Source organism: Pipistrellus hanaki, assembly GCF_964339955.1.
Source record: "Pipistrellus hanaki genome assembly, chromosome: X".
In the NCBI taxonomy this organism is placed as follows: domain Eukaryota; kingdom Metazoa; phylum Chordata; class Mammalia; order Chiroptera; family Vespertilionidae; genus Pipistrellus; species Pipistrellus hanaki.
Window position 1 is genome coordinate 8,070,820 of NC_140524.1, and position 24,672 is coordinate 8,095,491.

Below are 24,672 nucleotides of genomic sequence, written 5' to 3' on the forward strand. Positions count from 1 at the left end.
TTTAGAGAAGTGCTGCAATTCATGTTACGGGAATTGAGTAGTTTCCCTAAACCACTGGCTTAGGTTATGAAAACACATTGTAGACGGATCATGCGAATTCTCGTGTTTTCATATTAGACGGTGTTTTATAAAGTATCATACTTTAAAAAGATAGCCCTAGCTGGTTTGGCTCAAAGGATAGAGCATCAGCCTGAGGGCCAAGTTTGATTCCGGCCAAGGGCACATGCCTGGGTTGCAGGCTCGATCCCACGTAGGGGGTGTGCAGGAAGCAGTCAGTCAATGATTCTCTCTCATCGCTGATGTTTTTATCTCTCTCTCCCTCTTCCTTTCTCTCTAAAAATCAATAAAATATATTTTAAAATAATAAAAAATAAAAAGATAGTATCTTATCTTTTTATAGAACGGGGAGAATCAATGGAATAAATAACTTAATCAATGGAATAAATAACTTCAAAATGCAATGGGTATTTAATTTTAAGGCGTACCTGTAACATTGATGTAAAACGTTTTTTGTACTCATTCAATAGAAACTTATCTGGCCACGGGGTAAAGCTAGCAATAAAACTACTGGCTCAAATTTTTTAAGACTCAAACAACAGATTGTCTGCCAAGGAAATGAAAAACTCTTCCAGACATGTAAACTCTGAAGTAAATGAGAAGTTCAAATTCTTTGCAAATGTTATAAATAGAACTCATAGCCCTGGCCAGTGTGGCAACAAAAGATTCCTGGTAAGGGCACATCCTTGGTTACGGGTTCAATCCCCAGTAGGGGTCATCCAGGAGGCAGCCAGTCAATGATTCTCTCTCATCATCGATGTTTCTATCTCTCTCTCTCCCTCTTGCTTTCTCTCTCTCTAAAATCAATAAGAACATAAAAAAAATAGAACTCATAGGCTTCATTAGCCATAATCAGTGTATGTCATGCTAGTTTAGAGCAGTGTTTCCCAAACTTCTCTCATGATAAGAATCACCTGGTGGAGTTGTTAAAACACAGATTCCTGAATCCCAACTAAGAAGTGCTAAACTAGAATTTTTGGGAACATATAGGTAAAATTGTATACTTAACTAGTGCTCTAACACAGATGTTATATACAGAGCACTAAGTTAGGTATGCAATTTTACCTATATGTTCTCAAAAATTCTAGTTTAGCACTTCTTAGTTGGGATTCAGGAATCTGTGTTTTAACAACTCCACCAGGTGATTCTCATCATGAGAGAAGTTTGGGAAACACTGCTTTAGAGCATGCCACAGGTGAAGCTAATTTATAAATTTATAATTTATAATTTAGTTCAGCAAAGTCCCATGGTTTTCTTGAAGTATTTATGTCTAGTGTTTTAGGCCAAAGTATACATACAATGGATACAAGACTAGCTTAATATCAGGGATTAACCATCTTTGAAGAAAAAAAAAAGTACAGTGGTTCTAAAAATTCTTTTACAAGCTGGGGAGTTAATTTCCTTTCCTTTGATCAATTTCCAAAATAGATATGTAATATCTAGTCTATCTGTATTACAGGCCAGGGAGCACTAAAATTGATGTGTTCCATAATGTCTACGTAGAAAGCCTCTGCTGTGCTATTTAAAACAGATAAAGCATATTGACAAAGCGTTACCCTGTAAATTAAGGACTTAAACCCTCTACATATTTAGTGATCAAAAGACAAATAATCCTTAATCAATAAAGAAAAAGAAAAAAAAAGACAAATACTTAACTAAGGCAGTGATATAAAAATAATAATCTTCCTCTGACTAATTAGTTTTAAGGTTAAGGAGAAATGTGTGTAAGAAAGCACAGCCAAGTTAAAACCTCTGCCTTCAATGGAAAATTTGCCTATTTGATTAAGAATAATTATAGCAATCGCAGAAGATACCATTCATTAAATATATATCACTGTTACGTATTTTATATGCATTCATTATCTTTTTAATCATCAAAACAATGCCTGTGGGTTTTTTTTGTTTTGTTTTAAAATATATTTTATTGATTTTACACAGAGAGGAATTGAGAGGGACAGAGAGCTAGAAATGTCGATGAGAGAGAAACATCAACCAGCTGCCTCCTGCACACCCCCCAATGGGGATGTGCCCACAACCAAGGTACATGCCCTTGACCGGAATCGAACCTGGGACTCTTCAGTCCGCAGGCCCACGCTCTATCCACTGAGCCAAACCGGTCCCGGCAACAATGCCTGTTTTGAGTAACAGTTAAATCAGTATCACACCGATTAAGTGAGTCCAGATTTGAATTTTAGTCTCAAACTGAAGCCTGTGCTCTTTCCAATAAACTGATATGCCATGAATCCTTTTGAATATTCCACTGTTCGTGATAAATCGTAATTAAAATGCTGTACAAACAATAATCAGAATCCAAACTAAAATGGATACTTCAACATAGTATTTTTAGCCTTGCTTAAAAAGAGCAAGCCTAAACTCCTACAACTCAAAAAAGAACAAAAATAGACAACTCAATTTTAAAAAGGGCAAAGGACTTAAATAGATAATTTTCCAAAGATATGCAAATGACCAATAAGCACATGAAAACATACTCAGCATCATTAGTCATTAGGAAAATGCAAATAAAAACCACAATAAAATACCACTTCACACCCATTAGGATGGCTATTATAAAAAATCATAGAAACAAATATACAAACAAACAAACAGAAAATAAGGGTTGGTGAGGATGTTGAGAAATTATGACCTTCCTACATTGCTGTAGGGAATGCAAAATGGTGCAGCCACTGTGGAAAACAGTTGGGTGGTTCTTCAAAAAATTAAATGTAGCCCTAGCTGGTTTGGCTCAGTGGTAGAGCGTCTGTCTGTGGACTGAAAGGTCCCAGGTTCGATTCCGGTCAAGGGCATGTACATTGGTTGTGGGCACATCCCCAGTAGGGGGTGTACAAAAGGCAGCTGGTTGATGTTTCTCTCTCATCGACGTTTGTAGCTCTCTATCCCTCTCTCCTCCTCTCTGTAAAAAAAATCAATAAAAATAAATAAATAAATAAACAAATGTAGCCCTAGCTGGTTTGGCTCAGGGAATAGAGCATTGGCCTGTGGACTAAAGGTTCGATTCCAGCCAAGAGCACATGGCTGGGTTTTGGGCTCTATTCCCCCAAAGTAGGGGGCGGGCAGGAGGCAGCCAATCAACAATTATCTCTCATCATTGATGTTTATATCTCTCTATCCCTCTCTTCCTCTCTGAAATCAATAAATATTTTTAAATTAAATGTTATATTACCATATTATCCAGTAATTCCATTCCTAAGTTTATACTGAAAAGAATTGAAAGCAGAGATTCAAGCAAATATTTGTATACCAATTTTCATGAAGTAATCATAATAGACAAAATGTAGAAATAACCTGTGTCCATCAGCAGATACATGAATAAACAAAATGTAGCATGTTTATGTGTGTGTATATATGCATATGTGTTATAATATCATTCAGCCTTAAAAAGGAAATTCTGATACATACTACAACTTGAAAACTACGCTAAGTGAAATAAGCGAGAAACAAAAAGAGAAATACTGTATGGTTTCATTTATATGAGGTAACTAGAATAAGCAAATTCATAGAGATAGAGAGTAGAAGAGAGGTTACAAAGGGTTGAAGGAAAAAGGAATTAGGAGTTGTTTAATGGGTACAGAGCTTCTGTTGGGTTGCTGAAAAAGTTCTGGAAATAGTGGTGATGGTTGTACAATGTGAATGTACTTAATGCCACTGAATTATAACACACAAAAAGGACTAAAATAGTAAACCTTATGTTATATAAATTTTACCATAATGAAAACAAATACATACCTAGATATGGCTTGTTGGTACAAACACAAAGATTATTCTGTAATAAAGCTATAATTACACAGGCCTTACCTTAATGGTTTTATGCACTCTCAGATAAGCAACGCTAATCTTAGATGGAAAAGTAATAAAAGTAGGCAATAGTCAATCAAATGCTGGTGGAAATAATTTCTATAAGTAACCTATCACTTTTTAAAAAATATATTTTTATTGATTTCAGAGAGGAAGGGAGAGAGAAAGAAACATCAATGATGAGGGAAAATCATTGATTGGCTGCTTCCTGCATGGCCCCATTGAGGATTGAGCCCACAACCTGGGCATGTGTCCTGACCAGGAATTGAACCATGATCTCCTGGTTCATAGGTTTATGCTCAACTACTGAGCCACACCAGCTAGGGCAGGACCTGTTATCTTTATTAACCATAATCAATAAGGAGGTAAAAACCAAATGACTAATTTTTCAATTTAAGTCAGCAACTGTCTAAAGCTCAAATGAAAGGGAAATATAAGCTAAAACTAAAGGGTGTTGTCCACAAGAAAAACAGAAACTGTGATAGAAATAATCTAGAATACCAATTCTTGAACAAAAACAGCCCTAACAACTTTACTATATATATAATAGCCTAAGTGCCCCTCTGACCATCCAATCAGTTGCTATGATGTGCACTGACCACCAGGGGGCAGACACTCTACATAAGACCTGTCATGAAGCACTGGCCATTTACAAAGAAATGGCACCGTGGACTTGGTGCCCGACAAAGCAACACTCAGCTTCCCCTAAGTGGGACCTCTAGAGGCCCTGCCACGACCATAGAGCAACAGCCCACCAAATGGCAAAAACGCTGCCAAGAACCCATGGTGCTTGCAGCCCACAACCCAGCCCAGCCCATCCCAGCCCAGCAACGGCTGCTGTGGGCATGGGATAATGTCAGGTAGCAATACCCAGCTTCCTCTTGCTACTGACTAGCCTCCTTGCAGTTTCTTCAGCCCAGGAACATGACTTGCATTATAGCCAGGTGCAAACATTTTACACTTTAACCAAATGTCTGTGAAGCGTTTTCCTGTGCCTCATCTCATTTGATACTCACAGAAGTCCTGGAGTAGGTAGATAGGAGACTCAGTAGAATCCTATTTTCTTTTCATTAGCCAGAAAACAGAGATTTAGAAAGTTTAGAAACTTGACCCAACTGAAAAGAAGTAAGAAATGATGGACCTTGAAATTGACTTCAGGTTTTCTCACTGCACAGAATACAGTCAAACACTACTGCAGTTAAATATTTTACCCTTTGTTCTCCCTGTGTGATCTACAACAATAACCTGCTATGTTGCTGACAATTATCAGAAAGAGAAGTTGGGGTGCTTCACTGGGCTGGAAAAAGTTTAGCTAAATCAGAAAGCATGTCTAATTAAGCAAGTTTATTCCATCTATACATATAGCATTTGTGTATATATATGGCTAAGTTGACTCATGCATGCACAATACATATAAAGCTCTCGCTGGTGCCAACTGCACATGTGTGTTTTGATCTGTCATTGTTGATCATGAATTTGGTCATTAAAGAGAAAGGGCAAATAGCGATATTAAAATATTTCTTCTAATTAATTTCCTTTCGGTGTGCACGAATCCGTCCACCAGGCCTCTAGTCATACTATAAGGACATGGGATTAAATTTTAAAAACCTGGTGAGTTGATGGTCACATTTTTTTAAAACTACCATTAAAGAACCATTTAAATACTTACATGAAGGTGACCCACAGAAGTTCTCTACTTAATCAACTGTCAGAAGTAAGTTAATGGGGGAGGAAGAACCCACTGACTTAAACTGATGCCTCAAGGTGACAAAAGCTTGTCACCACACACACACACACACACACACACACACACACACACGCCATGTGCGAGCACCCCAAATGTTACTTTAAGGAAAATTTAGCAGATGATATTAAAGTCTAAAATGGCAAACAAGATACACTGATACACTTTACTAAGACAGTATGGTTTGGGTTTGGCTTCCATGCAAAGGTCAAAAAAAATGATCCATCAGTTTTGTCATTTCACTAAATCGGTACCCACCTTTCGGATTTGTTTTGACGAATACAACCTTCGATGATTTCTTTCACTTCAGGATCAGTGACTTTATTGAAACTGGCTGGTTTTATGCCCTGGGAGGAAAAAATGGTTTCTAGTTACAAATGAAGCAACTGAAAGCCCAAATCAACATGACTTTTATTACAATAATGGTTTTTACCCTAAACTATATTCAAGTTTTAAATGAGATAAATATATACATACAGTATGTCTTTAACAACTTTTTTTTGACAAGGATTTTGTCCTAGATCTACAGATAACAGTGAAAGTTGTAAATAATTTAAATCAACAATAGAGCCAAAATTGCATATTATGTAATATATATGTGCCAATATTATAAAGAAATTAAAATTGTTCTCAAAGTAATTATTAACATGGGAAATTCTGACACTGCAACATTAAGTAGGGAAAAAACAAGACCCAAAATGTATAAATAGTACTACCCCAATTAGCAAAATATAATAAATATTTTTTGAAATCAGAAAAACATTCAATGCTATTAAAGGGCTAAGAAGGGCTGCTTTATTGCAAATATTCCAAAACAATATTATTTCAAAGTCTTCTAGAATGGCTAGAAACAATAAACAATCAAATTGATGATTTGTTGGAGAAACTAGGTCATTTTTCCTATAGAATATCCCATATTCTGGACATTGGCCAATTTCTTTTTTTTTTAATCTGACTTTTTTAGAGAGAGGGAGAGAGAGACATTGATGTGAGAGAAACATCAATCAGTTGCCTCCTATACACACCACAGCTGGGGATGGGACTAGCAACCTGGGTACGTGCCCTGCCTGAGAACGGAACTTGCCACCTTTTGGTGTATGCATTATTTCTTATTGTCTACCTACACAAACCTTTGAAGTCAGACTTGGGATCAAAATCCATTAGTAGTGCCCTGACTGGTTTGGCTCAGTGGGCAGAGCGTTGGCCTGCGGACTCAAGGGTCCCAGGTTCGATTCCGATCAAAGGTATGTACCTTGGTTGGGGGCACATCCCCAGTAGGGGGTGTGCAGGAGGCAGCTGATCGATATTTCTCTCTCACGGATGTTTCTAACTCTCTATCCCATTCCCTTCCTCTCTGTAAAAAAAAAAAAAATCAATAAAATAGAATAAAAATCCATTAGTACTAGCAATGTGAATGTGGATAAGTCACAATCTCTTGATACTCAGTCTCATCATTTATAAACTGAAGATAGCACCATCTTATAGGGATATAAAGATGAAAGCATGTGGCATATAGCATACATTTAAAAGCAGTACCTATTGGCATTAGTTACTGGAAACAGTCTAACAATCACTCTCCTGGCCTAACCTGAGTCACTAATTGGATATGATGTAGACCTCTTTTGAACAATTCTAACACTTTGCATCTACCTTCCTTATGTCCCTTATAATAAATACTCCCATGCTGTTATTTTTATAGTTATTTGTGAATTTATATTATTGTCCTGCTAAAAATATAAGCTCTTTGTGGGTAGCAGACACTTCTTATTCATCTTTGCATCCCTTGCAATTTCTAAAAATTTATGCATAGTAAGAATCAAATACTGTATCTGTTGAACTATATTTTGAATGCCCTTTCTTAATCAGGCTTTTAGAACTGAAAGAGACCCTCAGAACTATTTAGCCAAACTTTATTATTCAGGTTTGGAAAATAAGAACCATCTAATAAGTGTCTAAAAATTCTTTACAAACAAATGGATATAGATGATATGTCTATGTTTTCCCAATGATACCAATACAGAGCATTTTATATGACCCCAATAGAATATAGATATACAACAAATATCTAAAGCTTGTGTCGTTACAATTGTGTTATATTTAGCACTGTTATACAGAACTAAACCAAAATTAGGTTTTACTCAGTTTACTTAAACCAACTTCATCATGAAATATGGCAGTTTGTGAAGTAAAAGGAATAAAGTGATACCTACACTAGTTACTTTACGGTATATTTGAGCTGCATTTTGGCACTCAGAATAAGGGTACTCCGAAGTAGCCATTTCCAGCATACACATTCCAAAAGCATAGACATCTACAGATTCATCATAGTGCTCTTCATACATCTCTGGGGCCATAAACTCAGGAGTCCCTACAAGGTAATACCACAACCACACTTTTATTAAAAAGAAAAATGTGCTCACAAAAATTACTTTTCCTTTGCAAAAAGAATTACTTGAGTTAATTTCTACTTCCTAAAATTAAAAAATATAAAATTTGTTAAACACTTGTTATCCTATAAAAATATGCAAATTAACCCTCGTGCCCCCACAAGATGGCTGTCTACAAGCAGGCTGGCAGAGGGGTTAGTGAGGGAAGACTAAACAACTGAACAAGTAGGCTGCATGGGCCAACCAGGCCAGCAGGGGGGTTAGTGAGGGATGACCAAATGACTGAACAGCAGGCTGCATTGGGTGATCAGGTCGGTGGGGAGTGGGGCTGTGAGGGGAGACTAGGCCAGCAGGGGGGGCAGTTAGGGGTGACCAGGCTGGGAGGGAGGGGTGGTGTAGTTGGGGGCGACCAGGCTGGCAGTGGGGGGGATGGTTGAGGCAATTAGGGGCTACCAGGCCAGCAGAGGGGGGCAGTTGGGGGCAACCAGGGCAGAAAGGGGGTAGTTGGGGATGACCTGACCAGCAGCAGGGGGCAGTTAGGGGTGACCAGGCCAGCACACAGTGGCAGTGAGGGGCTATCAGGCTGGCAGGGGGCAGTTAGGAGCAACCAGGCAGGCAGGAGAGCGATTAGGATTGTGAGAGGGATGTCTCACTGCCAGTTTAGGCCGGTTCCCCGGTTTGGGGCCTAAACCGGCAGTGGGACATCCCCCAAGGGGTCCCGGATTGGAGAGTGTGCAGGCTGGGCTGAGGGACACCCCCTCCCCGGCTCTGTGCACAAATTTTGTGCACCAGGCCTCTAGTATCTATATAAAGCACTTAAAGAATTTCATTAACTTTGTGTACTGATAAAGTACAATCTGTAATGCTCAAGATTAGGTCATGATCACTAAAATTTGTTTTTATTTCTATCCTTTTTAGTTATTGAAAATTTTCATAATTAAATTAGAAAATTAGCTTTCTTAAGTCCTTAGAAACTTTCAATAATTTAAAATATATCTCACAAAAGAAAAAATACAGTAGGATATCTCAAAAATAAGGCAACATATAATATTTCAAAACAAATTCACATACTAGGCCAGAGGGCAGCAAACTGCTCCATTAAGACACAAATGGTAAATATTTCAGGCTCTGCCATTATACGGTCTCTGTCACACCTACTTAATTTTGCCATTGTAGTACAAAAGCGGCCACAGACAATACACAAGCAAGTGGGTATAGCTATGCTCCATAGAGCTTTATCTATAAAAATAGGCAGCAGCGCCAAATTTGGCCCATGGGCTGTAGTTTGCTGCTCCCTGTTCTAGACAAATACAATCAACAACTCTCTTTACCCAACCAATCAACTAGAAAATGTTAATCACCAATGACACTTTTAGCAAATGATGTGCGCATTAAGGTAGCCAGGCCTAGATCACCAATCTTCACCGATCCAGTAGGTCCCGTGATGAAAATATTGTCACACTTGAGATCCCGGTGGATAATAGGAGGAGTCCTAGTGTGCAAGAACTGCAACCCCTTTAAGATTTGCCTGCACCAGCTCCTTAGGACCTTTGGTTTCATGACTTTAAATCGCTTTAAGTACCTATATAAAGAAACAAAAGACCACACGTTAATAAACATACCTAACTTACTATATGAGCAGTATTAGGGTAAATCACTTAAGCTAGCAGAAATTATATGTGCCATACTACTATTACCATCACTAAGTTGTTGGATTATTTATATATTTATTTATAATATATAGTATAATATAATATATATTTATTTATTTATAATATATATTAGAATATTTATTTATTTATAATATATATAAATTATTTATAATTTATAACCTATATAATATAATATATAGGGTTTTGGTTTTTTTTTAATTTCAGAGAGGAAAAGATAGGGAGAAAGAGAGAATCATCAATGATGAGAAAGAATCATTGAACAGCTGTCTACTGCATGGGGATCGAGCCTGCAACCCAGGCATGTGCCCTGACTGGAAATCAAACCGTGACCTCTGGTTCATAGGTCAACGCTCAACCACTGAGCCAGGCCGGCTGGGCACCAACTTGTTTTTTATTGTCTATTTGGCAAGAAAATTCGAAATCTAAAGCCTCATTCTTAGAAAAGAATCCTACCAAGTTTAGTATTTTTAATTCAAAACAAGAATCAGCCGAAACCAGTTTGGCTCAGTGGATAGAGCGTCGGCCTGCGGACTGAAAGGTCCCAGGTTCGATTCCGGTCAAGGGCATGTACCTTGGTTGCGGGCACATCCCCAGTAGGGGGTGTGCAAGAGGCAGGTGATTGATGATTCTCTCTCATCGATGTTTCTAACTCTATCCCTCTCTCTTCCTCTCTGTGAAAAATCAATAAAATATTTAAAAGAAAAAAGAAAAGAATCATTCCAACCAGAGTGGCCTTTCGTGAAATGGTAGCACAATTTTAAAAAGAAAGTCTGTCTCGCCCTAGCTGGTTTGGCTCAGTGGATAAAGTTTCAGCTTGTGGACTGAAAGTCCCAGGTTCAATCAATGATTCTCTCTCATCATTGATGTTTGTATCTCTCTCACTCTCCCCTCCTCTCTGAAATCAATTATATATAATAAAAAGTCCACTTCTACTTCCTAATAACTGTTCATATAGATCACTAGAGGCTTTAACTATGTAAAATTTTAGAGCAAGGGTGCCAGGAAACAGAGGAAGTATACCCCACATTTAATAGTTACAAATAAGTGATTAAACCATCAAATGAAAAACTAGTCCGAAACAAAGCAATGGACTATAATCACATAGTAAATAGCTCATTAGATATGTGAACCTGGCCAATTTTTCAGTACCTTTTACACATTATATTATTTCTATGGTTTCTAATTCTAAAATCCTATGCTACCCCACAAATAATTTCACAACATTGTATTTTCTAACAAAATTCATTATCATAATTTTTAACCTGCTCTGATACATAGTCTCTAAATTCAGATTCTACAAATTCTTTTTTATAAATAGATTTTATTGATTTTTTTACAGAGAGGAAGAGAGAGGAATAGAGAATCAGAAACATCGATGAGAGAGAATCATCGATCAGCTGCCTCTTGCACACCCCCCACTGGGGATGTGCCCGCAACCAAGGTACATGCCCTTGACCAGAATCGAACCCAGGACCTTTCAGTCCACAGGCAGACGCTCTATCCACTGAGCCAAACCGGTATCGGCTACAAATTCTTTAATCAATTACTGTTATTTTACAAGCAACTTTTATGGCTCTGAAAATTATTTCTAAAAACTATGACCATTAACACTATCAGGATCAACTTACGTCTTTAATGTCCCTGATGTCATAAGTTCAGTCACCAATACAATGCATTTCTTTCCTTTCAATGTAGACTCCCACGAATCATAAAATCGAACTATATTGGGGTGCTGGAGACCCTTTAACATCTCTGCTTCTTCCTTAAATCTCTGCTGCTCAGCTTTGGTTAATTTCCGATCCTGAATGAAGAAATAAATTCCAAATTAAAGCGTGGGAATTCTCATGCACATTTTTAATACCACTCGAATGAGTGCTTTACTTTATTGTACTTATTTATATATGTACTTATTTTTGCCTGACAATTCTTTTCCATACAATCACTGATAGACATCCCTTGTTAGTGATTATGACTCATCCCATACAGCAATGCAGCAGTTGCTGCATTTAATAACTGTTATAAACCCACCAGCATAATAAACCAATACCTTGAAAAACATATCTTGGAAGTTAACTTTTTAGGGTAATCATTTTTTAATATATACATATAACAAGTCATTAGGTTGTACACCTTAAACTTATACATTGTTATATGTCATTTATATCTCAATAAAACTGTAAAAATAAATAAAATTTCTGTTGCTGGAAAAGAAAGAAGGAAATCCTACCATTTGCAACAATATGGATAGATCTTGAAGGCATGCCAGGTGAGATAAGTCAGACAGACATAGACAAACACTGTACAAGCTCCTTAAATATTTTTTAAAAGTATATTTTATTGATTTTTTTAGAGAGGAAGGGAGGGGGAGAGAGAGAGTTAGAAACATCGATGAGAGAGAAACATCAATCAGCTACCCCCTGCACACACCCTACTGGGGATGTGCCTGCAACCAAGGTACATGTGCCTGACTGGAATCGAACCTGGGACCCTCGAGTCCGCAGGCTGACGCTCTATCCACTGAGCCAAACCAGTTCACGCCTTAAATATTTTTAAAATAAAATTAGTAAGTGACTAAATCTTAACTGTTCTCAACACAATAAAATGATAATTATGTGACATGATGGAGGTGTTAGCTAATGCTATGGTGGCTATCATACTGCAATAGATAAATATATTACATCAATACACTGTACACTTTAAGCTTATCATATGTCAATATTATATTTCAATTGTATTTCTGGAAAAAAAAACTTAAAAAGTTAAGGAACTCAAAGGAAAAGTATAATAAGAAATGCTAAACTTAGAAGATGTCTAAAATCAAGTGTTTATGATTTTCTGTCTAACCTAACCTGACGAATAAGTCCTAACTGTCCCTACAATTAGCTAGAAGTCTTTCCATTGTGTTAGGTCCGCAGATCTGCTCTGAAGAATAATGAACAAATTTTGATGCCCTCTGATGAAATTAGCAAGCACAAGTCATGTGCCAAGATAAGCTACATAATTCACTTTATCCTTTGATCCTATGAATTAAAAGGAGTCAGCATTCAGGATAAACAACTTTACAAAGTTGTAACTGCTATCTCAGACATATTACGAAAGGTAAAATTCCACTAAAAAGGTACAGCCAAACCCTGGTCAGTGTAGCTCAGTTGGTTGGGCATCCTGCCGTGCAAGGAAAAGTTGCCGGTTCGATTCCCAGTCGTGGCATGTGGCCGGGTTACGGGCTTGAGACTAAGTAGGGGGTGTGCTGAAGGTAGTGGGTTCATTTTCTGCTCTCACATTGATGTTTCTCTCTCTCTCCGTCTCCCTTCCTCTCTCACTAAAAATCAATCTAAAAATCTTCTTTAAAAAAGGTATGGCCAAGGTCTTCAAAGGTCCATTCTAATTCAGAGTGGAAAGTAAACCTGTCAAATTCACACCCAAATCCAGAGGAGTGCTTTCAGCTACTATAATAATTCTCCTTTAAACTCAAACTCTCTCTCTCTCTCCCTCTCTCTCTCTCTCTCTCTCTCTCTCTCTCTCTCTCTCTCGTATTAATCAGTAACTTTCACACATTGCCAATGAAGAGTTCTTACACAAGAAAGGAATGATGACCCACAAATGGCAAACTAGAGATCACTGAAAGATAATGGAGTTGACATAGTCAGAAGCTAGGAAAATTACAGTCTACAAAAATGATCCTTTAATCTTACTGTCTCTAGGTAATGTCACCCCTCACCCCCCAAAAAAAGCATCAAGTATCAATGTTTCAGTGTTATAGATATTAATTTATATGGCTGATAAATATAATAAGAGGTCACTGAATAGATTTCAACTACTCCAACACTACTTTAAAAAGAATTACTGTCCTTCTATGAATGTTAACTAAACACTTAATCTATCATAATATATGGCATGCTTAAAAGGTACACAAAACCTTTCCTGAGGCAAGGCACAATACCAACATGAGTAACCTGCATATGTATTTATTCAAGATAAGAAGCATTTCATTTCCAAAAGGTAAACTCTAGCCTTATCAGCTATGTCTTAATGCAAACACCAACAATGAAGTACAGAATCAGGTCAGAGGGCACATGGATACGTTTCTGCAAACGCAAGAGGAGGGAGAAATTAACATATTCTAAAGGCTGTGCTACAAAAGAACTTGTTCAGATGAGGATAAATACTACGAAGGCTTCAAAACACACCGCTCACTTTACAAAGCAGTCTGTCCATGCCTAGCCTGGATAAATATGACATTGCTCAGTATTTTATCGCTGTCATTTAATGACCACTCAGACATGTATCACAGGCTTTATAAGCATTATCTCTAACCCTTAAGATTTTGTTTCTCAGGCTGAGTATTAAGTACACAAGCTGCACTGTGTTATTCTTTAGTATTTTTGTATATCAAAAATATTCGTTCTTTTTAAGTGAAAAACTAGGGCTTCAAAATGTTAAGTAGCTTAGCTTGTCCTGGGTACCAAAGGGGAAAGGCAACATTGGAACCAGGGCTGCCGTGTTCTGAAGTCCATGCACTTTCCAGGCGATCACTTTGCCTCTCAGAAACAATATTCACAGAAGGACTGCAGATACCTCACTCACAAGCCACTTGCCATGGAGAGACTAAATAGCACCCCAGAACTACAGTTAAATGAAATAAACACACACAAGGGCAATGGCAGTTAGTAAATGGTAACACCAAAGAATTAATCAAGAAATCAGCATATAATAGAGTCTGGCTATCCTATATAACAAATAGGTAATATGCAAATTGACCATCACTCCAACACACAAGATGGCCTCCACCATGTGGTTAAAGATGGCCATCCCCATGTGGACACAAGATGGCCACCACAAGACGGCCAGCAGGGGAGGGCAGTTGTGGGAGATCAGGCCGGCAGGGGAGGGCAGTTGGGAGGGACCAGGCCTACAGGGGAGGGCAGTTTGGGGTGACCGGACAGGCAGGGGAGGGCAGTTGGGGGCAACCAGGCATTCAGGGGAGGACGCAGGCCTGCAGGGGAGGGAGGTTGTGGGGGAAGTCTTGCAGGGGAGGGCAGTTAGGGGCAATCGGGCCAGCAGGCAGGCAGGCAAGCAGTTGGGAACCAGCAGTCCTGGATTGTGAGAGGGCTGTCCAACTGCCATTTAGGTCCGATCCTGGACATCCCTCAAGGGGACCCAGACTGAAGAGGGTGCAGACTGGGCTGAGGGACACCCTCCCCACACGAATTTTGTGCACCGGGCCTCTAGTATATGATAAAAGGAAAGCATCTTAATAACTTTCATATTTAGGAAGAGACCACATAAAACAGAGGTAATTCCAAAGATAAATGTAGAAGGAATGTGGGAAATAGAAAATCACTGTTCTAATACCACAGTAATACTCACTACAGGGAAATACGCCAATGAGTGCCAAAATAACAGGGGAAAGTTTGAGGAGAAACAGATATCTGTAAAGTTTCAAAATATATACCCCAAGATATTAATATAAAAATATGCACTTAATAGTATGGAAAACCTATCATATGCTACCCTACCCAAGTGATCCAAGTCGACACTATATACCCACTACTATAATGCACTGAGAGAGGCATTATCCCTCTTGTGGAATCCATGCAAAATTCATAGCCAACATCGAATCGTGAGGAACCATAAGACAAACCCAAATTATGGGACATTCTACAAAATAGCGAAACAATACTCTTCAAAAGCTCAAGATCATGGAACACAAGGAAAGAGACTAAGGGGACATAACTAAATGCAATGTGGGTCCAGCCAGCATGGCTCAGTGGTTGAGCACTGACCTATGAACCAGGAGGTTCTGTTCCCAGTCAGGGCACATGCCCAGGTTGTAGGCTCGATACCTGGTGTGGGGTGTGCAGGAGGCAGCTGATCAATGATTATCTCATAATTTATTTTTCTATCACTCTCTCCCTTCCTCTCTGAAATCAATAAAAATAAAAGCAATATGGGATCCTGGATTGAATCATAGCATTAAAAAAGGATATCAGGCCCTAATGGTTTGGCTCAGTAGATAGAGAGTCGGCCTGCGGAATCAAGAGTCCCAGGTTCGATTCCAGTCAAAGGCATGTACATTGGTTGTGGGCAAATCCCCAGTAGGGGGTGTGCAGGAGGCAGCTGATTGATATTCCTCTCTCATCAATGTTTCTTTTTAAAAAAAAAAATATTTTATTGAGAGGGATAGAGAGTTAGAAACATCGATGAGAGAGAATCATCGATCAGCTGCCTTTGCACACCCCCTACTGGGGATGTGTCCACAACCAAGGTACATGCCCTTGACCAGAATCGAACCCGGAATCAAATCCGCATTATCCACTGAGCCAAACCAGTTTCGGCTCATCAATGTTTCTAACTCTTTCCCTCTCCCTTCCTCTCTGTAAAAAATCAAAAAATATATATCTTTAAAAAAGGACATCAGTGGAAAAACTGGGGAAATCCAAATAAGTTCTAACTTGAGTTAATAGTATTGCACTAACAATAATTTCTGTCTCTGGTTAAGATATCAACGTAAGGGAAAACTGACTGAAGGGCATACAGGAACTTTCTAGACTATCTTCGCAACTCCTCTGTTAGTAGCAAATTATCTCAGAATAAAAAGTTAAAGAGAGAAAACCATGTAGTAATGGAGTGCTATTCTGTTGCCTGCTACTCCCAACCCTACCATTTCCATCAACAAACCTATATTTTAACAGCCCTTTCATCTGATTTTCACTAATTCCAATCTCCAAACTGTCTTCTTACCGATTATAAGCTCCCTCTACTTACACTTGATAAAAATGGGGCATGTGTCTGGTTTTCTCCATTATGTCCCTAGCACTTAGCACAGTCTTGGTACATTACAGACACTAAATATTTATTTGATGAATGAATGAACAAATGAATGAATGGCAGCTGTGTGCATTATATTCATTTCCTATTGCTGTTGTAATAAATCACCACAAATTCGGTTGCTTAAAACAACACAAATGTATTACTACCTTCCAGTTGTGTAGACCAGAAGTCTAAAATGAATCTTATCTGCTGAAACCGGTTTGGCTCAGTGGACACAGCGTTGGCCTGGAGACTAAAAGGTCCCAGGTTCGATTCCGAGCAAGGGCATGTACCTTGGTTGTGGGCACATCCCCAGTAGGGGGTGTGCAAGAGGCAGCTGATCGATGTTTCTCTCTCATCGATGTTTCTAACACTCCATCTCTCTCTCTTCCTCTCTGTAAAAATCAATAAAATATATTTTAAAAAAACAAAAAATAAATAAAATGAATCTCACCAAAGTCAAGTGTTGGCAAGGCTGCATTCCCACTGGATGCCTGAGGGAAGAACGAATCTGTTTCCTTGCCTTTTCCAGCTTTTAGAGGTTGCTCACATTCCTTGGCTCATTGCCTGCTTCCAACTGCATCACTTCCATCATGAGATCTCCTTCTGACTACGGCCTCCCTTCCCACTTTCTTATAAGGACCCTTGTTATTATACCGGACCAACTTAGATAACCCAGGGAAATCTACCAAGATCTTTCATTTAACTGCATCTGCAAAGTCCTTTTTGCATTTCTTTTCATATATTTTATTGATTTTTTACAGAGAGGAAGGGAGAGGGATAGAGAGCTAGAAACATCGGAGAGAAACATCGACCAGCTGCCTCTTGCACACCCCCCACTGGGGATGTGCCCGCAACTAAGGCACATGCCCCTGACTGGAATCGAACCTGGGACCCTTCAGTCTGCAGACCGACGCTCTATCCACTGAGCTAAACTGGTTTTGGCAAGTGCTTTTTGCATTGTAAGGTAATATATTCATAGGTTGCAGGGATTAGGACAGACATCTTTCAGGTGCAATTATTCAGCCTAATACATGTATCAATTTGTTATCTATCAAGCAGATAGCTCAAAACTAACCCTTTGACATAACTGGGAAAATGAATATTTCAGAGACCAAGTCTGTCTGTCTCCTGCTGCTCTCTCACCCTGTCATTTTATGAAAGCATCTGCCTTTGGTGTATACTTTTAAAAAATATATTTCTATTGATTTCACAGAGGAAGGGAGAGAGTGAGAGATAGAAACATCAATGATGAGAATCATTGATTGGGTGCCTCCTGCACACCCCACACTGGGGATCAAGCCCACAACTCAGGCATGTGTCCTGACCGGGAATCGACCTGAAACCTTTTGATGTACAGGACTATGCACCAGCCAACTGAGCCACCCAGTCAGGGCTCCATGATTTTGGTACAAGCTTTCAGTGCAGAGGTATGGATTTTTAAACTGTGATTTCCATTGCATTGCTTTGAATATATTAACTTCTATAATGAGAAGGCTCACTCAACATGTCATCCTGCTAAAGTTGATTGTCTTTTATTTTAATATTTCTTTTCAGTGCCATTTTGCTTGAGTTCAGAAACTACAAAAAGACTTCCTGATGTCTCTTTGTTAAATGCTCCTTAAAGAAGGCCTGTTTAATTACCCTGAGAAGCACACAATCACATTTGACCCCACAGTGAAGCACATTCAACTGCATGTTACGCATAAAAGACAAAGATTTTCAGATAGCCGTGTTCCTTCATTTGGAAAATAGCCCCGTTAGATGAAAACTCACTTCCACCAAGAAAACAACTGACAAATGTACTAGTGGAAATCTTTTTCCAAGGTATAGCAAAGCAAAACCTGGTTATGTTTCCAAGTGGAAAAGCAGAGCGCTGCTAATTCTGAAGTGGTTGGTGGAAGAGGAAAGAAACTATTAAGAATACCTGTGATTAGCCGAGACCGGTTTGGCTCAGTGGATAGAGCGTCGGCTTGGGGACTGAAGGGTCCTGGGTTCGATTCTGGTCAAGGGCATGTACCTTGGTTGCGGGCACATCCCCAGTAGGGGATGTGCAAGAGGCAGCTGATTGATGACTCTCTCATCGATGTTTCTACCTCTCTACCTCTCTCCCTTCCTCTCTGTACAAAATCAATAAGATATTTTTTTTTTTTAAAAAGGAAATTAAAAAAAAAGAAAAAGAATACCTGTGATTGACTCCTCCTGAGAGTTACTAAACAGTTTCAGCCACATGTGACCAGGTCATTCAATATCATGAACTAGATAAATAGCATTGTAAACAGGAAGTAGGTCTTAAAGCCCTCACTCGCAGTAAATTACCAATTTACCAAGGAATTACCAAGTAATTTAGCAAGTTCTTTACAAAGAACAATAGGTCAAAGTTTCCAGGGAATGCATAAAAAGTCAAGAATGGAAACCCTAAAAAATGACAAACTGTTCAAAGGCAGTTGTGGATGGCCTAATCCTACATCTGACCTACATCAAAGGGTTTGTTTGTTTGCTTGCTTGTTTCTAACATCCTGAGAGTCAAGTATCAGCAGTAAAAATCTCTCTCCTGGTTCTTGGTGCTGCCATAAAGCCCATGTCGTTTAAACAAATGGATGTGGCTGGTGCTTTTAAGAATTTGCACACAAGGCTCAAATGTCCATCATGAAGGGAACAAGCCACCAAGAGAAAAGGTATACAAACTTTTTGTTGATCTGTGAATTTCAAATTAAACATGTAAAAGATTTAAAAAAATTTAAAAAGAACAGAATTGCCTAATTTCAGGGGAGAAGGATAAGAAGAGGTGGTGTGAATGTAATATGGTTTACAATTTAAATGATGTTAGTGAATAGAATATACACTCAGTAGCCCGATTATGACCTCTGAACACATAATAAGCTGGCCACTCAGTGTATGTCACGCTGTTAGTGGACATACCAATTTTTTATATTACACACACATATAGAAACTTAGATGGAAAAGAATCTAGAATAATTTAAACTGCTAGCTGGGATGTTTTCTATAAAATGGTTTAATTATATGATAAAGAACACTTTAATTTTTTTAAAATATGAGAAATTATCCATTACAAACTGCAGAGTACTCACAGGAAAGTAATTAAAAGGTGATGCCCCACTCCAGCCAGGGGGGGAGCATCGACCTTGAACCAAAAGGATGGGGGTTCAATTCCCAGTCAGGACGCATACCTAGGTTGGGGTTTGATCCCTGGTCTGGGCACGTATGAAAGGCAACCAACCCACAATGATGTTCCCCTCTCTCTCTCCTTTCCCTCTCTCTAAAAATCATTAAGCATATCCTTCTGATATTCTAAATAAGTTAGTTTTGAGAGATCAACCAAAGGACTTATGTGCATACATATGAGCCTAACCAGTGGTCAAGGACAATAGGGGGGTGAGGGCATGAGTGGGGGAGGTGGGAGATTGGAATGGGGGTATACGTGATACCTTAATCAATAAAGAAATTTTTAAAAAATAAGCTAGTTTTTCTTAGTTCCAAATATGCAGGAAATGAAATAATATCCCAAAATTTTATCAACTAAGTTCACTAATTCTGATATTCCTTTCATAATAAAAAATTGCAATTGTTGTTCTCTAAATTAGAATGTATTTTATATAATTTATAACATTTGCTGCACATGAGAGAATCCCAAATCTGGCTTTGTATCCAATTACTAGGGAACTTTTAATTTATTTTTTAAATCTTTATTGTACCCGGGGAACATTTTAAAAATAAGTTCTTGGGCCCTGGCCATTGTGACTCAGTTGGCCGAGAATCATCCCATGCACCTGAGAGGTCAAAGGTTCAATTCCCAGTCAGGGCACATGCCTGAGTTGTGGGCTCATCCCCAGTAAGGGTGTGCATGAGGCAGCTGATCAGTTTCTGTTTCATCAATGTCTGTCTCTCTCTCCCTTCCTCTCTCTCTCTAAATCAATAAAAAAAAAATATTTTAAAAAGTAAATTTCTAGGTCCCATCTCCTGGAGATTTTGATTTGGAAAGTTTGGAGTAAGTGCCAGGAGTCAGTATCCTACATAATAAAAGCTAATATGCAAATAGACTGAATGGCAGAATGACTGGTCGCTATGACCTGCACTGACCACTAGGGAACCCGCTTAGCCAGAAGCTGGGCTCACAGCTGGGGAGCACAGTGGTGAGAGCCTCTCCCACCTCTGTGGCAGTGCTAAGGACCCCTCAGGGGATGTCCGCCTGCTGGCTGAGGCCCGCTCCCTAAACGGCAAGCGGACATCCCCCGAGGGGTCCCGGACTGTGAGAGGGGGCAGGCCAGGCGAAGGGACAACCTCCAGTGCACAAATGTTGTGCACTAGGCCTCTAGGATTGGATAAAATATAAAGCTCATGTTAAGTGTACTCAGGGATTTCCTCCTCTGATTCAGCTAATTCTTGGAACTGGTCCCTTATTTCAGTGCTTTTCAAACTCTGCAGTTCATCATTTGCAGATGTGACTAAGCGGCAGATTCTGATTCATTGGTCTGGAATGAGGCCTGGGAACATACAATTCCAACAAGCTTTGCTAGGAAGACTTATAGGATCTTTCGGTCTTTCCCCAGGCGAATGATAGGAGGCAGGTCCTACCGCTAGAACATTTTCTTCAACTTTTACCTAAACATCCTTTAGCATAGATCAGGGGTCCTCAAACTTTTTAAAGTGGGGGCCAGATCACGGTCCCTCAGAGAGCTGGAGGGCCGGACTATATGAACTACTAATTCCTACTGTAACACCTCGGCTGCGCTCACTGCCAAAAAACCTGGCGGGCCGGATCAGACTCCTCTGTGGGCCGCATGTGGCCCGCGGGCCGTAGTTTGAAGACCCCTGGCATAGATAGATGCATAATTTGCAAAATAACTTGACCTAGCTTTACTATATGGCCTGCTACCAAGGGAATGGAAATGACTCTCCCCATTTACAGAGTATCCCTGAAGATGCAGAGGTGAGATTAAAATGTCCGTGATATCCAATAAATATATATGGATGTTGACCACAACATGATTATAATGGTAAAACGCTGGAGAAAAATCTAAATGTCCAATAATAGAGGGCTGATTAAATAACTTATAAGGGCACCTAGTAAAATAATGACGTAAATGTGTAATTACTGGTAATGAAAGGATGTCAGTGATGCGTTTTAAAAAGGTTTTGTAAAAGCTTATCATTTCCAATTTGTGTGGGAGAAAAATACACAAAAAGCCATATATACATTTATGCAAAAGGGTCCAGAAAGATATACTAAATTGTTTAAAGCATCCTCAAAGTACTAGAATTTAAGGTGGTTGTCTTTTCTTTGGCTGGGGGGGGGGGGTGTAAGGAATGCCCTGAGGCTTTCATGTTTGTTTCCTCGCATTATCTAATATTTCTACTGTGACACAGACTTTATAAAATTCTTCAAGGATTAAAAAGGGGTGAGAAGAAACTCAAGCAAGCCCCCTACCTGCAAGCACTTTTCAGGAACTACTATAACGGCTCTACTGCTAAATTATTTGCATTCCAAAGAGTCATCAAGGGATTTCCCACTTTCAAAACACTTTGTTTTTTTGTTTTGTTTTTGTTAATCCTCACTCCAGGCTATTTTTCCATTGCTTTTTTACTCAGAGGGGAAAGGAGGGAGGGAGAGGGGAGGGAAGGAAGGAGGGAATGAGGGAGGGAGGGAAGGAGGGAGAGACCTAGTTGAGAGAGACACATCTACTGTCACAACTGCCCCAACCTGGGCCCCAGGGCTAGGGATTGATCCTGAAACCTAGGTAAAAGTCCTTAATCAAAATTACCGTCTTTCGCTCCACCCAGACCTGCTGAATTTGAATCTCTGACAATAAACTCCTGAATCTGCATATGAAGCAATCATTGACTTTCACAAAGAGTACAGTTTGGAAACTTGGTGTTAAACAAAAAAGCTTTCTAGAAATGCAGAGACTTACACTGAATTTCAAACCTATCTCAATGGTAACCTGTAGCATATTCAGAAAGGGGGAAATCAGACACACCCACTAGAATCTGAACTACAATCACCTGCCTGGAATTACTGGCTTTATTCTGTTCATTTTACGCATCTCCAGTGAAAACTGACCACTTCTCCAGAGCTGACGGAGGTCACAAAGGTTTTCCTTATATTTGACCTACAACTGTCGAAACTATTATTATAACTCCTTCTATGATACTTGACCCCCTCGGTAGTCATTCGTGAGTTAGAAGTCCACATAAACATCTGTTATGGAACCAAATATCAAGCTGATCCAACTCCAGGCCTGTTGCTTGCGTTTCTCCTTCCTAAGCACACTGCACTGGACTAACCTCAGTGAATTCTGCTGATTATTTCTTCCAGAGATCCTCTTCAAGGTAAACACAAAGGCATGTGGGAGTTTAGACTAACAGAAGCCCTCCAAGAACCAAGAAAAGCATTTCCTGTTCTAAAAAAACAGTCCACGAACCCCCAAAAATGTGTTAAGAGGAAAGGGAGATATCGCAGAATCTATGGCTCACATGCCACAGTCTCCAGCACTTAGTATATCAAGTCTGGAGGCACAGATTTAGGAAGAAGTTGTAAAAATGAGCCGTTCAGAGTTTCAGGAATTTCCTAACGTTGATAAATTCAGAGCATTTTCCCACAGAAAGACATCATGGCGTTTTCCCTTGTTAAACCAGAGGGCAAAGCCATGGGGCAGAAAAATAGTTGGCGTGAGGTCCTAAGAGGATCTAGAAAAAGGGCATCGTTTTGGGGAGGTGGGGGGCCGAGCGCTTAATTTTATTTTAATCTCGGATGCGTTTGGATCCTGGATCGCTCAGAGGCCCGGGTCCACTAAAGCTGGGATTGATTAAAACCAGGAAGGTTATATACCGACCTGCAGCTCACACCAGGCGACCTCAACCCAGGTCTCCGTGTCCAGGCCTTTGTACACGGTTTTAAATGCTCCTCTGCCCAGCTCGATGTCGAATTTCAGGAAGCGGCCGCTAGGAGAAGTAGCCACGGCCTTCATCTCTGCCTCTTCTTCCATCTCCTTTTCATTTTTCTCCTTGGGACAATCTTTGGAGGCTTCTGAGGTTGCTTTTGACCCTTGCGAGAATTTGGCTTCTTTTTCGCTTCTTAGCACGTTTGCGGGGAGCATCTCTCCTCCTGGAGTAGCTGCTGCTGTCTTCATCTTCTCGGCATCCCTGGAGGGAGAATCCACAACTTTGTCATCCACGCTCTTTCGGAAGAATCTCTTCCTTTCGACGGTTTCGCCCCCGGCGGAGATGGCACTGCCTTTCTCCTTCAGTCTGTTCTCCACGGTCAGGGTGGCTGCCATCTGATGGACTCTGTTTTCCAGCGAAACCCCATCAGGTTTCTCAGAATCCTCCGTGCTGGCTGGCTCCCCTGAATCAGTAGCCATGGTAATTAAGGTTGGCACTGCAAATTTCCCTGCGCTGTCCTTCAGTCCAGTTACATCTCAGGTATCAGAATGATCAGAATGGACTTCCTTTTTATGTGGTCACGTTTCCATAGTAACCTGAAAGGGGGAAAAAAGAATATTTTAAAATTACCTCACAAAGGAAATCATTAAGGAGAAAACAAGTCACCTGATTGTTTAATCCATTTTTTCTTAATAAGAAGTTTGTTCTTTTTTTTTTCCTGTCCAAGCTTAGCAACCAGCGGACTCCAGGGACTGTGTCTTATCTTGTTTACCACTGTAACCTGCAGTGCCTAGCAGGCTGCTTGGCATACAGCTCAGTAAGTCTTCAGATTGAATGGATACTAGTTAGGAACCTAGTTCTCAGTGCCATCTATCAATCCATCATATTTAAAACAAGTATCTAGACCTGAGTTCACTTAGCTACAAGGTAAAAGGTAACACACGATAATTAAAACAAGCACATTGCTCCTCAGTAATTGTTTTTCGTCTAAAATTCTGGAATCCGATGGTAGTCTTTTTATTGTGGCAAAATATACTTAATATCAAATTTACTATTTTGACCATACACTTCGGTGGCTTTATGTACAGTCACAATGTTGTGCAATCATCACCATGATTTGTTTCTAGAACTCTCCATCCTGGATCACTTCATCATACCAAATGGAAATACTGTGTCCATAAAACTATAACTCTTCATCTCTCCAGTCCCTAGTAATCCCGATCCTACTTTGTGTCTCTGTGAATTTGTTTATTCTAGGTGCTACATCTAAGTGGAATCATATAGT

At 39.6% G+C, this 24,672-nt stretch overlaps 1 protein-coding gene across 1 annotated transcript in view; it reads right to left on the reverse strand.

Annotated features, from left to right (window-relative positions):
- Positions 1-24,672, reverse strand: part of WNK3 (WNK lysine deficient protein kinase 3) — a 114,159-nt gene that overhangs the window by 65,091 nt on the left and 24,396 nt on the right. The window contains exons 2-6 of the mRNA XM_084870997.1: positions 23,339-23,983; positions 11,303-11,475; positions 9,363-9,583; positions 7,825-7,982; positions 5,873-5,961 (exon numbers count right to left, since the gene is read on the reverse strand). Coding sequence (XP_084727123.1) covers positions 5,873-5,961; positions 7,825-7,982; positions 9,363-9,583; positions 11,303-11,475; positions 23,339-23,866 — 1,169 coding nt within the window. The 5' untranslated portion in view covers positions 23,867-23,983. The remainder of the gene's footprint in view (positions 1-5,872; positions 5,962-7,824; positions 7,983-9,362; positions 9,584-11,302; positions 11,476-23,338; positions 23,984-24,672) is intronic.